General features: G+C 32.6%; 1 protein-coding gene and 1 long non-coding RNA gene across 5 annotated transcripts in view; one reads left to right on the top strand and one right to left on the bottom strand.

Annotated features, from left to right (window-relative positions):
- The window catches only part of LOC145660602 (uncharacterized), a 1167369-nt gene that overhangs the window by 933290 nt on the left and 217933 nt on the right, over nt 1–16146 (top strand). The window contains exon 5 of one of the 2 annotated variants that reach the window (XM_081725863.1): nt 3103–3174. The exons of the other annotated variant lie outside the window; for it this stretch is intronic. Coding sequence (XP_081581989.1) covers nt 3103–3174 — 72 coding nt within the window. The remainder of the gene's footprint in view (nt 1–3102; nt 3175–16146) is intronic. 2 annotated transcript variants of the gene reach the window in all.
- The window catches only part of LOC145660604 (uncharacterized), a 126745-nt gene continuing 113713 nt past the window's right edge, over nt 3115–16146 (bottom strand). For 2 of the 3 annotated variants that reach the window (XR_014126841.1, XR_014126840.1), the window contains one exon: nt 3115–3232. This is a non-coding gene — a long non-coding RNA (uncharacterized LOC145660604). The remainder of the gene's footprint in view (nt 3233–16146) is intronic. The other variant, XR_014126842.1, reaches the window with a different exon arrangement.

The following is a 16146-nucleotide window of genomic DNA, read 5'->3' as shown; positions in this document are numbered from 1 at the left end:
ACAAGCTTATGCTGGTTTTTTATTATTCGTTTGTTTGCTCGACAGCTTTGATGCATTTTAGTTAGATTCTAAAATCTCATCCAAAAATGTAATTCTAAAATTATTTTGATTCTGAAAGAGTGTCTAGAAGTCACGCAACAATTTGTTTTAAATTATTGCGAATTAAATTCTAGAGGCCCCAAGTCTTTAAAATATTTTCTTGAATGTCTAACAATGATAGAAGTATAAGATCACTGTAGCCACAATATGCACTAAAATTTTAGGTATGTATTCAAAAGGTATCCGAACTTTGGCAGTGAAAAATACGATTACTCATCTAAAGGGCTCAAACTCATTGCTTATCAAGTAGTCACTGGGCATAGCACATATTTCTCACTATTTCTTATTTAAAATTTTGGGATGTCCCGTTGAAAATTGCTCAATTGGAAATTTATGCTCCATCATTACAACCAAAAAATATCTCACCATCTGACATCGGCTAAACTGTTTACGAGACAACACAAAAAAGATCTTTGAACCATCAGTACAGCAAGCAGAAGCTAACACGTCGACGATTGATGCAAAATAGTTGGTTTTCTTAAAATGCTACACTAAAACAATGGACAAAACGCAACATACGCATTTTTATCCTTCTTCCTTTCCAAGGCGGAGTGGAGAAATATTTTAATGTGATGTAGACACACTTCCTTATAACCTTTCCAGATTCATACTGTATTCATTCTGTCCATACAAACTAACTCCCCTTCAAATTTTACGTATACAAAGAAAAAGCGGAGATTAGACAGCGGTCGTATATCTCCATCATATAGCTCATCAAAAAATCAAAATGAAATGAAATCTTTAAGTTTTATGTCCCATGGTTATACCGGTTAGGCTAAACGAGACGATGAAATGGTGAATGAAGAAAGTGGGAGGAAACGGGAGAACCTCGAGGAAACCCACAAACACGGTGTTTGTCCGCCATAAAGTGCACTTGGTGGGGGATTTCTAATCAAGTTCGCATATTACAAACGATTTCATCGTTTTTATCATTCTTATTGGCAAAATAAAACTGAGCAAGATTAAGTAGTATTCGTTTCCGAAATATCCTCCTTGCTCGATAGAGCACATCGGGATTATTGCTATGAAAAAGACTAGCATCGGTCCTTTACCTTAATCTTGCATTACAGAAATAAATAGAATATACAGTTAATATATTGCATGTTCATAAATGTTCGTTACAAAACATTACTAAAGTTATTTATTTATGATCTCTTAATTTCAAAATGGTTTCAGGGCTTAAGTATACCCAACTTTACAAATACCTGATGGTGATGTCTTCCGATTCGTAAAAATATGTGAATCATTGTTGCTGACTTCTAGAACATTCTACAATAATATATTTTTTAACAGATGATATATAGAACTTAATAAAATATTCAGTAAATAAAGAGCATGAAAATTATAAATATATATCACGACACATTTGTTAATTCGATATCGTATTTTTCTTATTTTGATGAAGCATGCTGTATATTTTAGCTTCAAAATGTTAGATACCTCCTCATAGCGTTCCAGAAAACAAAATATTCTTGGTAGTCATTGAGAAATATGAAATATTCGTTAAATAACATCCAAATATGGAGTATCTTCATAATAATGTACATACTTTAAATACCTACTCCACAATGAAACGTCACATCTGAGTAATTTTTAAGCATAAGAAAATAACCTTGCTAACTGATGTCTGTTAAAATCAAGTTTGAGTTCTAAAATCTATATTTAAATAACTTTTTGATAAATATTAGTAATAAGCATTATCGGTATATTGTAATACAGATCTATACATGTTATATACTGCAATAAAAATATTAATTATAGTATCAATGTATATTTAACAAATCGGTAATTATGCAGGTTTCAGCAAATTTAATAGAAAAAATATAGATACGTGAGCTTTTAAACGTGGTACTGCAAAATATCTTGAGAAATAAGCATCAGACGAAAGATACTGATCTAATTGTTTAAAATATTTGTTTATCAATCTCTTAATTTCTTTATATTGTATTACTTTTGAAGTGTGTTTTATTTCATATTGTGGATACTACTGATATCACATACAATCGGATATTATTACTATATTCGTTGAGTTGCTTCATTTGTACTCATTTGTTGTTTCTAAGCCAGTTGTGTTTCCCAACTGTGGAGACATGTAACTTTTAAAAGCTTGGCAGCCAAGTATAATTACCACCGCACAATGCATCTATTACTTAAATTCACCCCGAATGCAGAGCAAATTTCCATGGTACCTATCACAAGACGAGAGAACGTTGAAGACAAAACATTTGGTACTGTTAATCGCAGATTTATTCTGGAATGAACTTTTCTACTCCCAATTGAAGAAACCTTAGTAAAATTAGTTCTCACTGATTGCAGCATCCTTTATCACGGATCGAGAAACAATTCTAATAAAATGTACTTATTTTTTCTCGTAGATTCCGAATCTGCATTTTATAAAATGGGGGTCCCCGTTTAAGTTTCTAAATTTGTCCTACCTCACTTCCAGAAGGGGGAGGGGCTAATTTTATGAATTTTCCCCTCGAAAATACTAAATTTTTATTTCTGATATTTTTTTATCTGATGACTATTTTTCCAATATTATTTTTATACAGCATTGTCGTGGACTCACTAATTAATTTGCATATTAATGTTTTACATGACTATCACAATGTATAGATTTGTTAGACAATCTATTAGAAAACTAAACACAACATTAAAATCAAGTGTGATAATTTTCAGTGGAGTATTGCAAAGGTGTGTTTTATGACATTATGTTTTTCAGTACAAGACACAAACTTGATTCTAACAAGTCACCAATTAGAAACTTGTACATATATATATAGTATAGCTTAGAATAATCATTATTTTTCATCATAGCACTTTTTCTATGTTCTCTTGAAGTATCATTCTTGCATTAGCTGTTTTCTTTGTTATATTATTAGTGAATGACTACTTTTTTTAAAAAAAATGTGGTTACTTATATGATAGAAACAAATCCTGTTATTGTTTCTTTTAGTATAAAATGATACAAAAGAGCAGAAATTGTATATTTATATTTTATAGAACCCGAGACTCTCCGGGGCCCATCGTGGACCCCCCTTGCGCTACGGCAATTCACGTCTCGCTGCTATGGAGGTAAGTTTCTTCAATAACCTCTTCCCATTTTTCCATTTTTATTGATATTTATTTTTTTCTGGAAGAAGAAATAAGTGTTAAAATAGTATGGTTCTGATCCAAAATATAAATTGACGTATTATCATAGTTTTATAAAAAGATGATGTAGTTCAATATTGCCGTACTAGAAAATCTACAGTATTTTTATTTAGTTGATAATAAATTGCACAAGGGGTTCATTCTTTGCTCAACTAGATGCAAAATTCTAAAATTAAAAAGATCATATACACACACTATATATTTCCCCAGGCTGCACGAAATTGTTTTCTGTTATATTAAGTGTTTAGTTATAAATAGAATAGTTTCAAAACATAGGAACAAATATCGGGAGTTGGTTCATTACTTCAAGCAGAACAAAATAATTCTAATAAACAAACATCGACAAACGTCTTTTCACTCAGAAGTTACGAAAAACGTTAATAAACTATTTCTTTAACTGAAGTTATCTCAACGAGAATGATACATTGTAAAAGTAGTTCGAGAAAAAATACTCAAGACTATTTACACTATTAAAAATCTATAAATCAAATTACATTTCTACTTAACAAATTCTGTAAGAAGAATCTTAGGTATATTTTGAAATCCTTTCGATACTGATCTATAATTCATTTAGGTTTTAAATAGCTTTTACTATCCCTTAAATTTTCAAGATTTATTTTTTCGCAGTTTCAGCAAGATATAGTTCTGAACTGATACTTTATTTAAAATATGTTTATTGGAACAATTTTGTTCCGTTTGATGTTATGAATCACCTCACATTTGTTTCCATCATTTGTAATATCTCCATTTGTCAATTACTTTCAGAACGAAAAAAATTTGAAATACATAAATTTCGAACAAAATGTGTTGAATTAAATTTAAAAATTATTTTTTGTTTGTAGAACTTATATAAGCAAAAGATGTATTTCTACTCACTTGATTACATTAAACGTATGCATTTTTTATTTTACTTGTGTATAAACATAATTTTGACTGCGAAAAAAAGTAACAAAGCCTTTAAAGGAACTCAGTACTTAATCAATGATTTGATCTCGTAGAATTATAAAACAAAAATCAATTATATAAAATACATAACTTCTAAAACATAAAAAACAAATTGCTGAAGTTTTGCCACTATTTCGTCAGAAAAAATGACTTGAATTAAGCTATCTAACCAAAAAGTAATTATTAGTAAGCTCGACAACAAACAATAAACACTTCATACAAGATATAGCACGAAATGGTCTGGCATTTATGTTTTGCAAATAAAATGGCGACCAGCGTAATTTCAATTCAAGTAAAATATGCTGTGGACTTTATTAGGTTGAAATGTTTCTTCTAGTAGGCTTTTGTAAATAACATACGTGATGAAGAGAGGTTATCTATTCAATAATTTTGTTAATAGTGTGACTTTTTCACGTCAAAAGAACTATTTTGATAATTCACGTGAGGTTGATTTCGTTCTCATTTGAAGACGAAATGGCTAACTTCCGACAAAACATTTCTTACATATTATATAAACTTTCCTAATGAATGTTTATTTTCGGAACCAAAGCGTCTTATTGTTTGGACAACATGGAATCTATGCACGGTGTCCTATGGCCTCAAAATAATCTCAATTTAAATTAATGCTGCTATTTTCTTTGACTGTTTCTCAAGGCAAAGATTTGCCCTAAGTAGTGACAATTTGATGGAACTTGAAACTATTCCTGTTCAAGCATCCAAAGAAATTAATAAAAACATGCACCTCCAGTCCATACATGTTCATTTTTAGGATGTTATCGGATAACATGGTGAACAAATCGAACATTTACAGCAGTAATATTCATTTTCCAACCATTGCTTTCCGTTACGTTAAAAATATAATTTTAGGTTAAAAAGTGCGTATGTGATTATTTCGTGGATCACTCCAAGAATTGCCTTAAATCCATTTGGAATCAAATTTTCTTTATGAATTTGTCTTTAAAGTTTATACAAATATTATCTTTCACATACGTTACCATGTATTACAGTATTAATGCAGGGAAGAATATTCTACAGTTAAACAAAAGTAACTGTTATTTATGGCATGATTTATGTAAAATAATTGTTTATTAATACAAAATATTTACAACTACAAAGGAACTAATAGATCATTCCAAAAATAGCTCATAATAGTGGCAGTTAAGAAAAAAGAATGAGGAGATTATTGTTAAAAATACACTAATTAACGTTTACGATACAAATTTAAACAAAGTAGATAGTTTTCAAAAGAATATGATCTCTCATATTTGTGTAAAATCCTATATATGTACTTATAAACACAAAAATGTATAAACTAAATTATCATAGTTTTAATAAGTTTTAGTTTGGAGAAAATAAGTTCTAACAAGTGTCAGTGTCAAGTGAGGAAATAAGTTGAGTTCTTAGCACAGAAACAACATGACATGAAACACTCCACTCAGTTGAAATTCAATATGGTGGTATTATATGTCAAAGAGTGTACATTGTGTACTGTAGAATATGAAACAGGATTTGTGTAAAAAGAACCTTCTTGAATACTAATAAAATGTAATTCATGGCCAGGAGGAAAGATTCTTTAAAATTCTAATTCATATTTAAGAAGTCATCTTGTAGATATAGGTCAAAAGAATTGCCAAACTAGAATATTATGTAAGAACAGCATATAATGAGATTTTAGAAACATCAGTATAACATTGCCTCCAATGTTATAGATAAAGTTATGTAACATTTAACTTTTCTTATTAAATTATAGTTAATGAACAGATACAAATTACGAAACGTTACAGTTGTCCTCAATTATTCAACAAATCTCTAGAATGTATCTCAAACTTGATTTATTGCTATATTGTTCAGTGTTTAAGAAGTCAGTTACAATGGTTAGATTAATTTGGGAAGACACTTCTGGTGCATGGGGTCCTTGGTTTGAACCTAGCTCGCGTCAAGTGGTCTTTGTTCTGGAAAAACACCGTGAGCGTGCGTTTCCTTGGAGTTCTCCCGTTTTCTCCCATTTTCTTAATTCCACCATTTCATTCATTTATCATCATCACCGTCTCATTTAGCCTAGCCGGCATAATCGTGGAACGTAAAACTTAGAGTTCATTTCATTTTTCTAATTTGGAAAGAATAAATTGACTATTATATAAGATAGGCTCTCAAGATGGTCCTGATACGAAATGTGTCACTGAAATTTTAATGAAATAGTTGAAACATTTAAATTAGATCGAAACTAAAATTTATATTTAAAAAGCTAATTTATATAAGTAAAACCTGCTCTAATCAAGACCATATCGGGAATGGAGGTGTTGGCGGTGAGAATATTGAGCAAAATTAAAAGAAAAAAAATTAGGGGTAGATATTAAGGCAATTTATGAGAAACACGTCTTAAATTTTGCGGCGATGCTTACACTTGATTATGTTGTTGAAATTTTTCTGCAAAAAGTGTGAATTGATGAGTAAAGAAAGTTCCACTGCAATTCATTTCAAATAAATCTTCCTAGTAACATTTAAACGTTGTATCACTGGTTGATACTGAGAAAAAAGGTACACAGTACAAGCTGTTTGAGTTAGAAAACATATTCTGTAAGATACAAATCCCCATTCTTTTTAATATTGCATTTAATTATATGATCAGTAGTCAGTATTCGTACAATGTTCTGAGGAGATCCATTTGTTAACATTAGATTCATATATACTATGAGAGAAATACTGTAATTTCTATAATCAAGGTATATTTAAAAACTCTGAAGTGTAAGTTAAAACAGTTTGGCGGTTATTCGACCAAACAAACACATGAAAGTATTGAATAGGTCTTCTTCAATTTATTGTAACTTTATAATGCAGGAACTGACTAATACTTCCATTTCGCATCTAGTGTACTTACGATAAAAAGGCAAATGCTTAGCTCTCAAAAAAAAAATGCATTTGATGTCATCTAGCCATCCCATCCGTTTTTCCGTATTCCCATCATTTGTACTTGAATCTACATTCAAGAAATAAAACTATGTTCTTGTTTGTCATTCAATAATAGTCTTAGATTTATTAAAAAAGGAACTCAGTTATTTTTTAAGGTAGACATGGGCATTTATTTAGGAAGTTTCCAGATATACGATTCTTACTTTTGCATGTGAATTGCGTCTTTACTTTTACTGTAAAGTTTGAATCAGGTGTTCATCTTATTACAGAAAACCTAACTGTTACCATAGTAAATTTTCTTCCTCTATTACTCTTACAACGTTTCTTTTTATTTTCAACGTTGTAAATTCCATTTCCATGACTTTATCAATGTTTTGAAATCTAATTGTACAGAGATACATATTTTTTTTATATTTGCACCATATAAGTCTAAAGTTGACTGTACTATCATATTATGTCTCGATCTGTTTGAATAATTCAATATAAGGGAATGGAAAAGGTTATAGTTATTTAGATCTGAGCAAAGTACATGAAACAGTGTTGCGTTTATTCTAACATTCTTGCAGAACTGGAAGACTGTAACCAATGTTGGTAGAAGGAAAACAACATGTAACCAAATTTATTTTGCTCCAGATTATGAACATTGTGTTATGCAACTACAGTGTTAATATTTTAAAATGTACATATAAATAGACTAAAGTAGTATTCACTTTCAATACGTCTGTAGTATAAATTGGGAATACTGATGTACGATAATATTCGCAACAAACTTCTTACAGTAGAATCGAAAGTACATGTTCTTGCCCTATTTCAAACACTGAATTGAAACCCATACATTCGCATTTGAATTTACTTTTAAAATGTGCCAGTTTAAATATCACACTAACGTGAAAAGTTTAAATAACACTATTAAATAAATGAAATTTTAGTGTAAATTAAATTTGGGCATTTTTTAATTTCGGCAATTTGGCTTTTGTAGCTAAGATCTAAAAGCTTGACAACGATTTGCAAAAGATTGTAAATGGCTTGTTATACATTACTGGCGAAAGGTTTGCACCAACTCTGTTTAGCAAGGCCTGCTAGGAATGAGGTCAATCTTAGAATGACTACACGAGTGGTTTTCAATGAAAGATATCCAGAAGACAGATACAACCAGCTAGAGTGTATTTCAACTTTGACCATTGGAAATATGTGTTCTAGTTTGCGTCAAATATAATAGCAATATAGTGTACCAGTATCAGTTCCATGTGAGTATTAGACACACTTTTTATCAATACTAGAAATGAAACAATTTGACACTCATCTGTGTGACTACTTGCAATTTAGCAACAGAATGCAGATTTGTAGTCAATGATCACTGCTTAACAATTCTCTCTCTTAGAGGTCGGGCTCTCCAAGCCAATTTTTTCCCTGTCTTTCTTAACTTAATTCTGATTATCATCTTTTGTGTTATGTTAATACTCTAGTTCGGCGAATAGTTCACATGATCAGAGTGGGACAAGAGATCTTGAATATAGTTACTCGTAATTTACTTGAACTTAGTACTACTTTAGTAAAGTCTTTTAGTACTACTTATGGATAAATATAAGAAAATGCCAAACTGTTACGAGTTTATTGTACGTTATAAGCAATTGACCTTAATGCAACAATAAATGAAATTTATTTCTTTGTGCAATTGAAAAAAATGAACGAAAATTGTTTTAAGCGTATGATATAGCACTATATTATTTCCGTATCACATAATTTCTCGCAAGACTGTCCACTCTTGCAGTTTCATTCATTATATTCAAACCAGGTAAGAACACGTACTTTCATTCAAAATATAAATTGGTTTTTAAAGAAATGTGGTGTAACAAGAAAAGCTATTATTTTGTATCATGTATTATTTAATTCGAAATCATCGCAGCAATTGTTGATAAAAATAAATGTTTTATAACTCAAAAAATAACCAATAAAGTAAGAGATTTAAAATATGTCTTTTTGTGTGACAGATCATTTTCCTTTATAGAAAGTTTTTGATTAAAATAAAGTATGATCTGAATTTAAACTTAATACTTTAGTTAGCATTTGAAACAATCTTGTTTATTATTTTTAATATGTGATACTCAAAGTATGTTAATTGGGATCTATAATCTTTACATTTTCGGAGTAAAGTTTAGAAAATATTTTTCATCAATAATCAAAATCACATTTACTAACTCATTAAATAAATTATGAATAATATCATTTGATAATAAATATTATGGTAATAAATTGAATAGGTGTAGTAAGAACCTTACGAATAGAAAATGTTGAATTTCATTATAATTTCTAATAGTTTTGGATCAGAACCTTTTCCTTTTAGCATGATATTGCTTGCAGAGGTTTTACATTAGTAGAATAGATATTTTTATACGATTAAATGACTTTTTCTCGTTTAGTGCATACCTTCCTAAATAGTTCTTTTTAAAAAAAAATAAAAAGAGAAACTGAAATAATTTCATATATGCAGAATAGCTTAATTTACCCCTGGATGTTTCGAGGGACTTCAATTTCTCTGGTACGTATAAATACAGTATAAGCCTATAAAAAGAAAACTGTGAGCGGTAATGAACTTCAAACATATTAAATATTTATATTATATATTTAATTTATTTTTCCGTGTTTTTATATTCAACTTTCTCCCTTTTTACCCCGAAGTGCTAGTAATGTTTGTACCTTGCCCAGGATATAAACAGGATTAACTGTGTGGAAAAATGTACAGTTAATACGCGGAAAAGATTAGATCAAAATCCTTAGCGAAATATAACGATAAATAAGACTTAGCAAAGATATTGTGTAAGTACTACTATTTATAGGATGTTCTGAATAAATTGCTACATTTTTGACTTAGCTTATTGGAAATAACAGCTTGACAGTTTGTGCTGTATGTTACAGAGTCAAACGTTATATATCCAATTAGTATCTATATGTAGGTCAGAACTGCACAAACCTGTTGTGACTGCTGAGCTAACTATATTTCAATTTATCTTACCAGTATAATTTTAAACGAATGCCACTATAAATTTTCTTTCAAATGTATTTTCTAAAAGAATATTCACAAGTAACATGAGTTCAGACTTTTTTGTTTGCAATTTATGAACCTGGTTATTACCATCCCCATGTTTAAGCGAATGCCACTATAAATTTTCTTTCAAATGTATTTTCTAAAAAAATATTCACAAGTAACATTAGTTCAGACTTTTTTGTTTGCAATTTATGAACCTGGTACCATCCCCATGTTTCAATTGTTTTCTTTCATTTAAAAATAGCATCACTACCTCGGCTCACATGCCTTAGTATTTTTACACTCTCTTTCTACATTTTCTCTCTCTTTCTTCTTGTATACCATTGGGGTTCTTCGCAAAATTAATTATTTAAGAAATTGGAACTTGTGAAAAAGTTCAATAATATAACTTCCGTTTTCCTACACTTACCATCGACAAACAAGTCTGGATAGAAGAAATGATTCGATATTTTGTCCCTTTCTTGAGTATGTAACGCCTAAAAGTCACGTAAAATCACGAATAAAATATTGACTTTCAAAGAAACTCTTGATCGCAAGAATTGAAAATTCTTTATGACATTTATTACGAGGAAACTTTATAAACTTTTTAATAAACTATGATTTAGATTTACAGCTTGCATACAAGAAAAGTTTAGGACACTGATAAAAGGTTTTCAAAACTTCCAATTTCGTCCTCCCATCTAGTGAAGAGCCAGCTTCCCACGCTATGAACATTCTATGTTTTCAGTTACGATTTTTAAGTTGCTGACTGCTGACTACAAGACTGGCGGGCTTCTATAAAAACAAAACGCAAAGGGCTTGATACAGCAACTTCGCAACGCTAAAACGTGAAAGTTGTATCACTACATCAGTACTGTTTGATGTGCCTCGTAGTAAAATAGTCGTATTGTGCAAAGTCGAATGGCATTGAAAGTGAATCGATTCTGGGAAGAGTACATTGTAGCATTTTCTGTTGCATGCTTCAGTTTTCTCATGATATTTATATAACACATCGAACCCGGATTTGCTGTTGGAAGCTCCAATGTGAGCGAAGTAAAACCACGATCGTTCCCAGACTGTATCGCCGACTAAGCTACATCCAAAGCGGACCCAACTGAAGCGAATGCCATCGGTGTTGTGCAGACCTAAAAGATTGACGACGTCGGAAATCCACCAACACAGCGTGCTATAATCACCCTGTTCCGTGAGTCCCAACCAAATATCAACCATGGCATTTAAAACTTTATGGTGAAAGTGCATGTGCTGAATGCCAGTCATGTCGTCCAACGGAAAGTCAGCAGATATACAAATATCACTGCCGAGAGTTCGGTGGAAGTTTCTAGTCATTGTAGACAAGATGAAGATACTTGTGACTGATTGGGGAAAGGTTTGAGCAATTACGTACAGAATAAATGAAAAAGAATGCGCTATTTTGTTGGTCAGTGCCCTTTAAATTATGCTTGTGGTTTCATGATTATGGCTGGATTTTATTAAGGGGAAATTAAAACTACGTCCCGTTGTCATCACTGTGAAGATCAATACTGAGGATATTTACAACAACAAAAACGCCAACTGTATCGAGCGGAGAGCTCCCTCGTGGATATATGTTATCATACACGTCTTCAATGTAGGACCTACACCCTCCATTCCAAAAGAAACCGAACGTTTAAAAAAAACAAAAAAGCAATGTACATTTTGGAACAAATCATTTTTATTAATCAATGTATTCCCCTTCTGCATCGATACACATATTTACACGCTCCAACAAGTTGTCAAACGACTTCTCCATGTCCTTTATTGGAATGGTCTTTAGGACGGCGGTCGTCGCCTTCTCAATGGCATCAATCGATGCGTGCCACTTTCCTTTCATCGCCAAATGCAGTTTCGGGAACAGATAGAAATCGTACGGAGCGAGATCTGGTGAATAGGGCGGATGATGCAACCGAATAATGTGATTTTTGACCAAAAATTCAGTTACAAGTCGCGAACGATGTGATGGTGCATTATCGTCCAAAAGAATCCAACTGCCGATTTCGCGATATTCGGGCCGAATACGACGAATTCTTGCCAGCAAACGCTTCATGACGCCCAAGTAAAACTCTCCAGTGACTGTCTGGCCGGGCTGAACAAATTCTTTGTGGATAATTCCTTTTGAATCGTAAAAACAAATCAGCATCACCTTAACTTTTGACTTCACCAAGCGACTTTTTTTGGGTGTTCCTTCATCCGGCGCTCTCCATTCAGCACTTTGCCGCTTTGTTTCGGGCTCATATTCAAAACACCACGTCTCGTCACCAGTTACAATCGATTTCAAGAAGTTTCGATCCTGCCGAGCACTTTTAAGATGTCTTTGCAATGCGCAATTCGATCAACTTTTTGGTCTTCGGAGAGTTTGTGTGGTACAATCCGCGAATTAACCTTCTTAAGGCCCAAAACTTCGGTCAAAATGCGGTATGCGGTTGTTTGAGGAATGCCTAATTCCATTTCAATAACTTTCACCGACGATTTTTTGTTATGTTTGATGAATTCATGCACTTTTTCGATGTTTTCTTCCGATAATCCGGTTCTGGGACGGCCTGATCTTTCGTCATCATCCAGCATCTCTCTACCCGATTTGAATCGCCTGAACCACTCGTAAACTTGCGTACGGGATAGACACTCATCACCATATGCATTTTGTAGCATTTGGTGCGTTTCACTAAAAGTTTTACCCAGTTTAACACAAAACTCAATTGCAGCTCGTTGTTTGAAACTCATTTTCCGACCGATGTACACAACACACTGACAGTTGAAACGCAATAACTTTGTTGCCGTGCATCCAAATGTCATGACATTTATACCAGTTGTCAATGAGGGACTACGCCATCTACCGGTAAAATATTACAACAGATGGCACTAGTGGTACTATTTGTTTTCAAAAGTTCGGTTTCTTTTGGAATGGAGGGTGTACCTTCGAGAACTTGTGGGAGTTAATATAGTTCTGACCGACGATAAGCTGTAGGTCCAAGTCTCATACAGCCTCTGTTCTGAAAGGACACCAAACTCCAATTCATTAATCAATGTATCGAGTGAGCACCAGTTGGGTGGAACTACATCAGCACAAGGCCTTCAGCTACACAGCCAAGTTATCGTTACACAACTGATGATAGAAGGGTGGACTTTCGTAGGTGAAGGAACAACAGATCCATTCATATTGAAGTCTATCAGCCTCTGCACTTATTTCAAAGCAATTTGCAACGGGAAACAAGATTAAGTAAGCTAGTTTTGAAAATGTGAAATAAGAAAGTAAAGATTTACGGTGCTTTCAATGTGCAGTTCCTTCTTTCGATGGCGTACAGTACCTCAGATATATTTAATACATTACTCAATACACTTGTAAAGACAATAATTTAATAAATGCTAAAATACGACTGTCATATATGTTTAATATTGTTAACATACGAAAGGTCTCATATCCTTTCAAAAGTAGCGTTCAAGGAAAATAGAGCTGTGGTACTTTGACTAGAATTTCCTTTCCTTTCAAAATGTCAAAAAGCATTTCTCTCTTCTATTTTATGTTCACATTTCATAAGGATAATATTTGAGTATACTACTGAATCGTATTTATTTCTCCCATATTCCCAAAATTATTTTTAAATATTGTATCTACATGTCTTGATTGAAAGTAGTTCGTTTTATCTAGCGTAGATACTATGTCAATATAGATGAGGCGATTGACCAGTTTTTCTTTTTCTCTTACCGAGTAGATCGAAAACTATAAAATAAGGTTAAGAACATTCTGTAACTAAATTATGCGTGTGACTGAATAACGTAATAACATTACGACGAACCGACAAAATGATATTGCGACCGTATGACAATGAAATGCAACTTGAACAGCGAATCTGGGAAATGACATATCGGCGAAACTCGAAATCATAGCTTGACTCACAATTCTGCTTTGAATAAAATCAAAAACATTTTCAATATTCAACAATGAAGCTAAACAATTTCTAAATATAACTTGCAATAAATAAGTAAAAATTTGTTAAGAATATGAAAAGTAACTTCAAACTGATTTTCCTATAACTAGATAGCATAATAAGTAGGAGCGTAATTTTATATACAGAGAACCTTTGTGAAGCCATACATACTACATTTTCACCGTTCGTAGTATACTTGAAGTCCGAGAAGTTACCCATATCATATATGAATAGATAAAGAGTTAATACAATATACATCAAAACCGTTGCTACTTTAACACCTGTATTACAATGCCACCAACATTCTAACGTTGTATTGGATTCAAATAATGCCTTTCAAATTGATCTCTGATACGCTGTTTTAGTAGTGAAATATGTAGTCCAAACAGAATTTGTGTCTCATTCGAGAAGACATCACTGACAAGCTTTCGAAGGCGAAATCCTTAATTCTATTGTAAAGAAAGCACTTCGTACGTGAATGAGAAGTTACGCTTACAATCAGAGACAAAATTAACTTCGAAAAAATGCAAATTTCTTACGTAAAATATCCAGAACCGTAACTAGTTTCTATGATTAAGTTTTGTTTTTGATTTTTGGACCTCCATTTGTAGCTAGATAAATATCCGAGTATGGTAATTTAAAAATAGATTTCTTTCCGTGATTATGTCTTCTAGTAACGGATTTTTCCTGTGTTTTACAGGGTAGTTTATCATTAAATGCTGTTGAAGTCATACGAGCAATCAGAACTAATATTTATTTCATTTCTTCTGCCAACCATAAACCATTATTCATTTATTTTTACTTTTTGCATTTTCTTTCCAGGGAAGGATAAAATTTGATTCCTTCAATCTCTTTAAACAGACAGAACACTATAGAGGTAGAGACCGGTTTATTTCTACCTTTTTTACTTATTTTTTTCAATTTTGCCAATATTTGAAATGCTCTCTATTGTCCATATTCTTTACAATGCATGTACAGATATTTTACAGTAATATATGCTATTCAGACTGTTACTCAATATCATATTAGGAGCCACTGTTCTACAAATACAGCATCAGTCACTGTACTAGATAACAAGTCATTCATATTTCATACTGCAGTTCTCCGTATTTTTCCAGATCATAAAATTCATGAATTTAATCAACACTATACCCATCTCAGATATTGAGTGTCCATTCTCACAAGTAGCTTGGCGTGTCATTTGTCATTATCCACGATTATCCTGTTGTTCTTATGTTTACAACTTACCCAGTTACCATTGATTTTGGTGTGGCAGTTTCCGATCGTGTTTGTATGAAATGTGGCATATTTGCCATAAACATTTCGGCACTTCTAAGGCACAATAAACGACACAATTCAAACTTGAAAGCCATCTGACCACGACCATACAAAACAGTTTTCGCCTTATTCATGTTACAGAACACTGATGAAAAGTACCCTAGCACTAAAGGAAAGAAGACCACCAATAATTAACAGAACTACGTACATGGTAATCAAAAATGTTCTTGCCGTTTATCATTGTTAGATAGACATACAGTACATGCTACTTAACGTGAGATCTAGAAGTAATTTCAAGAAATTCAACCAGCATTCAGTATTCTTTGCTAACGTTCTTGCGGCTATGCAATGGTATGGCGATGGACTAAGGTGGGTGAAGAGGTGGTCTTGATATTTTATGGGTGAAGAGGTGGTCTTGAAGTGTGAGGCAGAGGGTCATGTGATAACGTGGTGATTACGCTTGGCAGTATCATACTGAATCCACTTTGTCACTCATGAGCACTCGACCATATATGTTGCGGTGCCGAGACAGAAATTATAATGCACTGTCATTCGCTATTCCCTATTGGCTGGCCACAATGTGTGGGATACACCACTCACTTAACTTATACGCCTTCCCTATGCGGTGCAGATGAACTCTATTTCCTCGAAATCCTGGAAGCATTCGACAAGTTCACCATATGTTTGGCCGCTGTCCTCCTCTATAGCTGCATTTAGGATCTCGTCATCCAATACCTGTAGTCGCCTACTACGAGGTTCCTCACAAAGGATCAG

The sequence above is a fragment of the Thermobia domestica genome, chromosome 9 (assembly GCF_964235325.1).
Source record: "Thermobia domestica chromosome 9, izTheDome1.hap1.1, whole genome shotgun sequence".
In the NCBI taxonomy this organism is placed as follows: Eukaryota; Metazoa; Arthropoda; class Insecta; order Zygentoma; family Lepismatidae; genus Thermobia; species Thermobia domestica.
The sequence above is the reverse complement of the archived record's forward strand: the minus strand, read 5'-3'. Positions and strand labels throughout refer to the sequence as shown.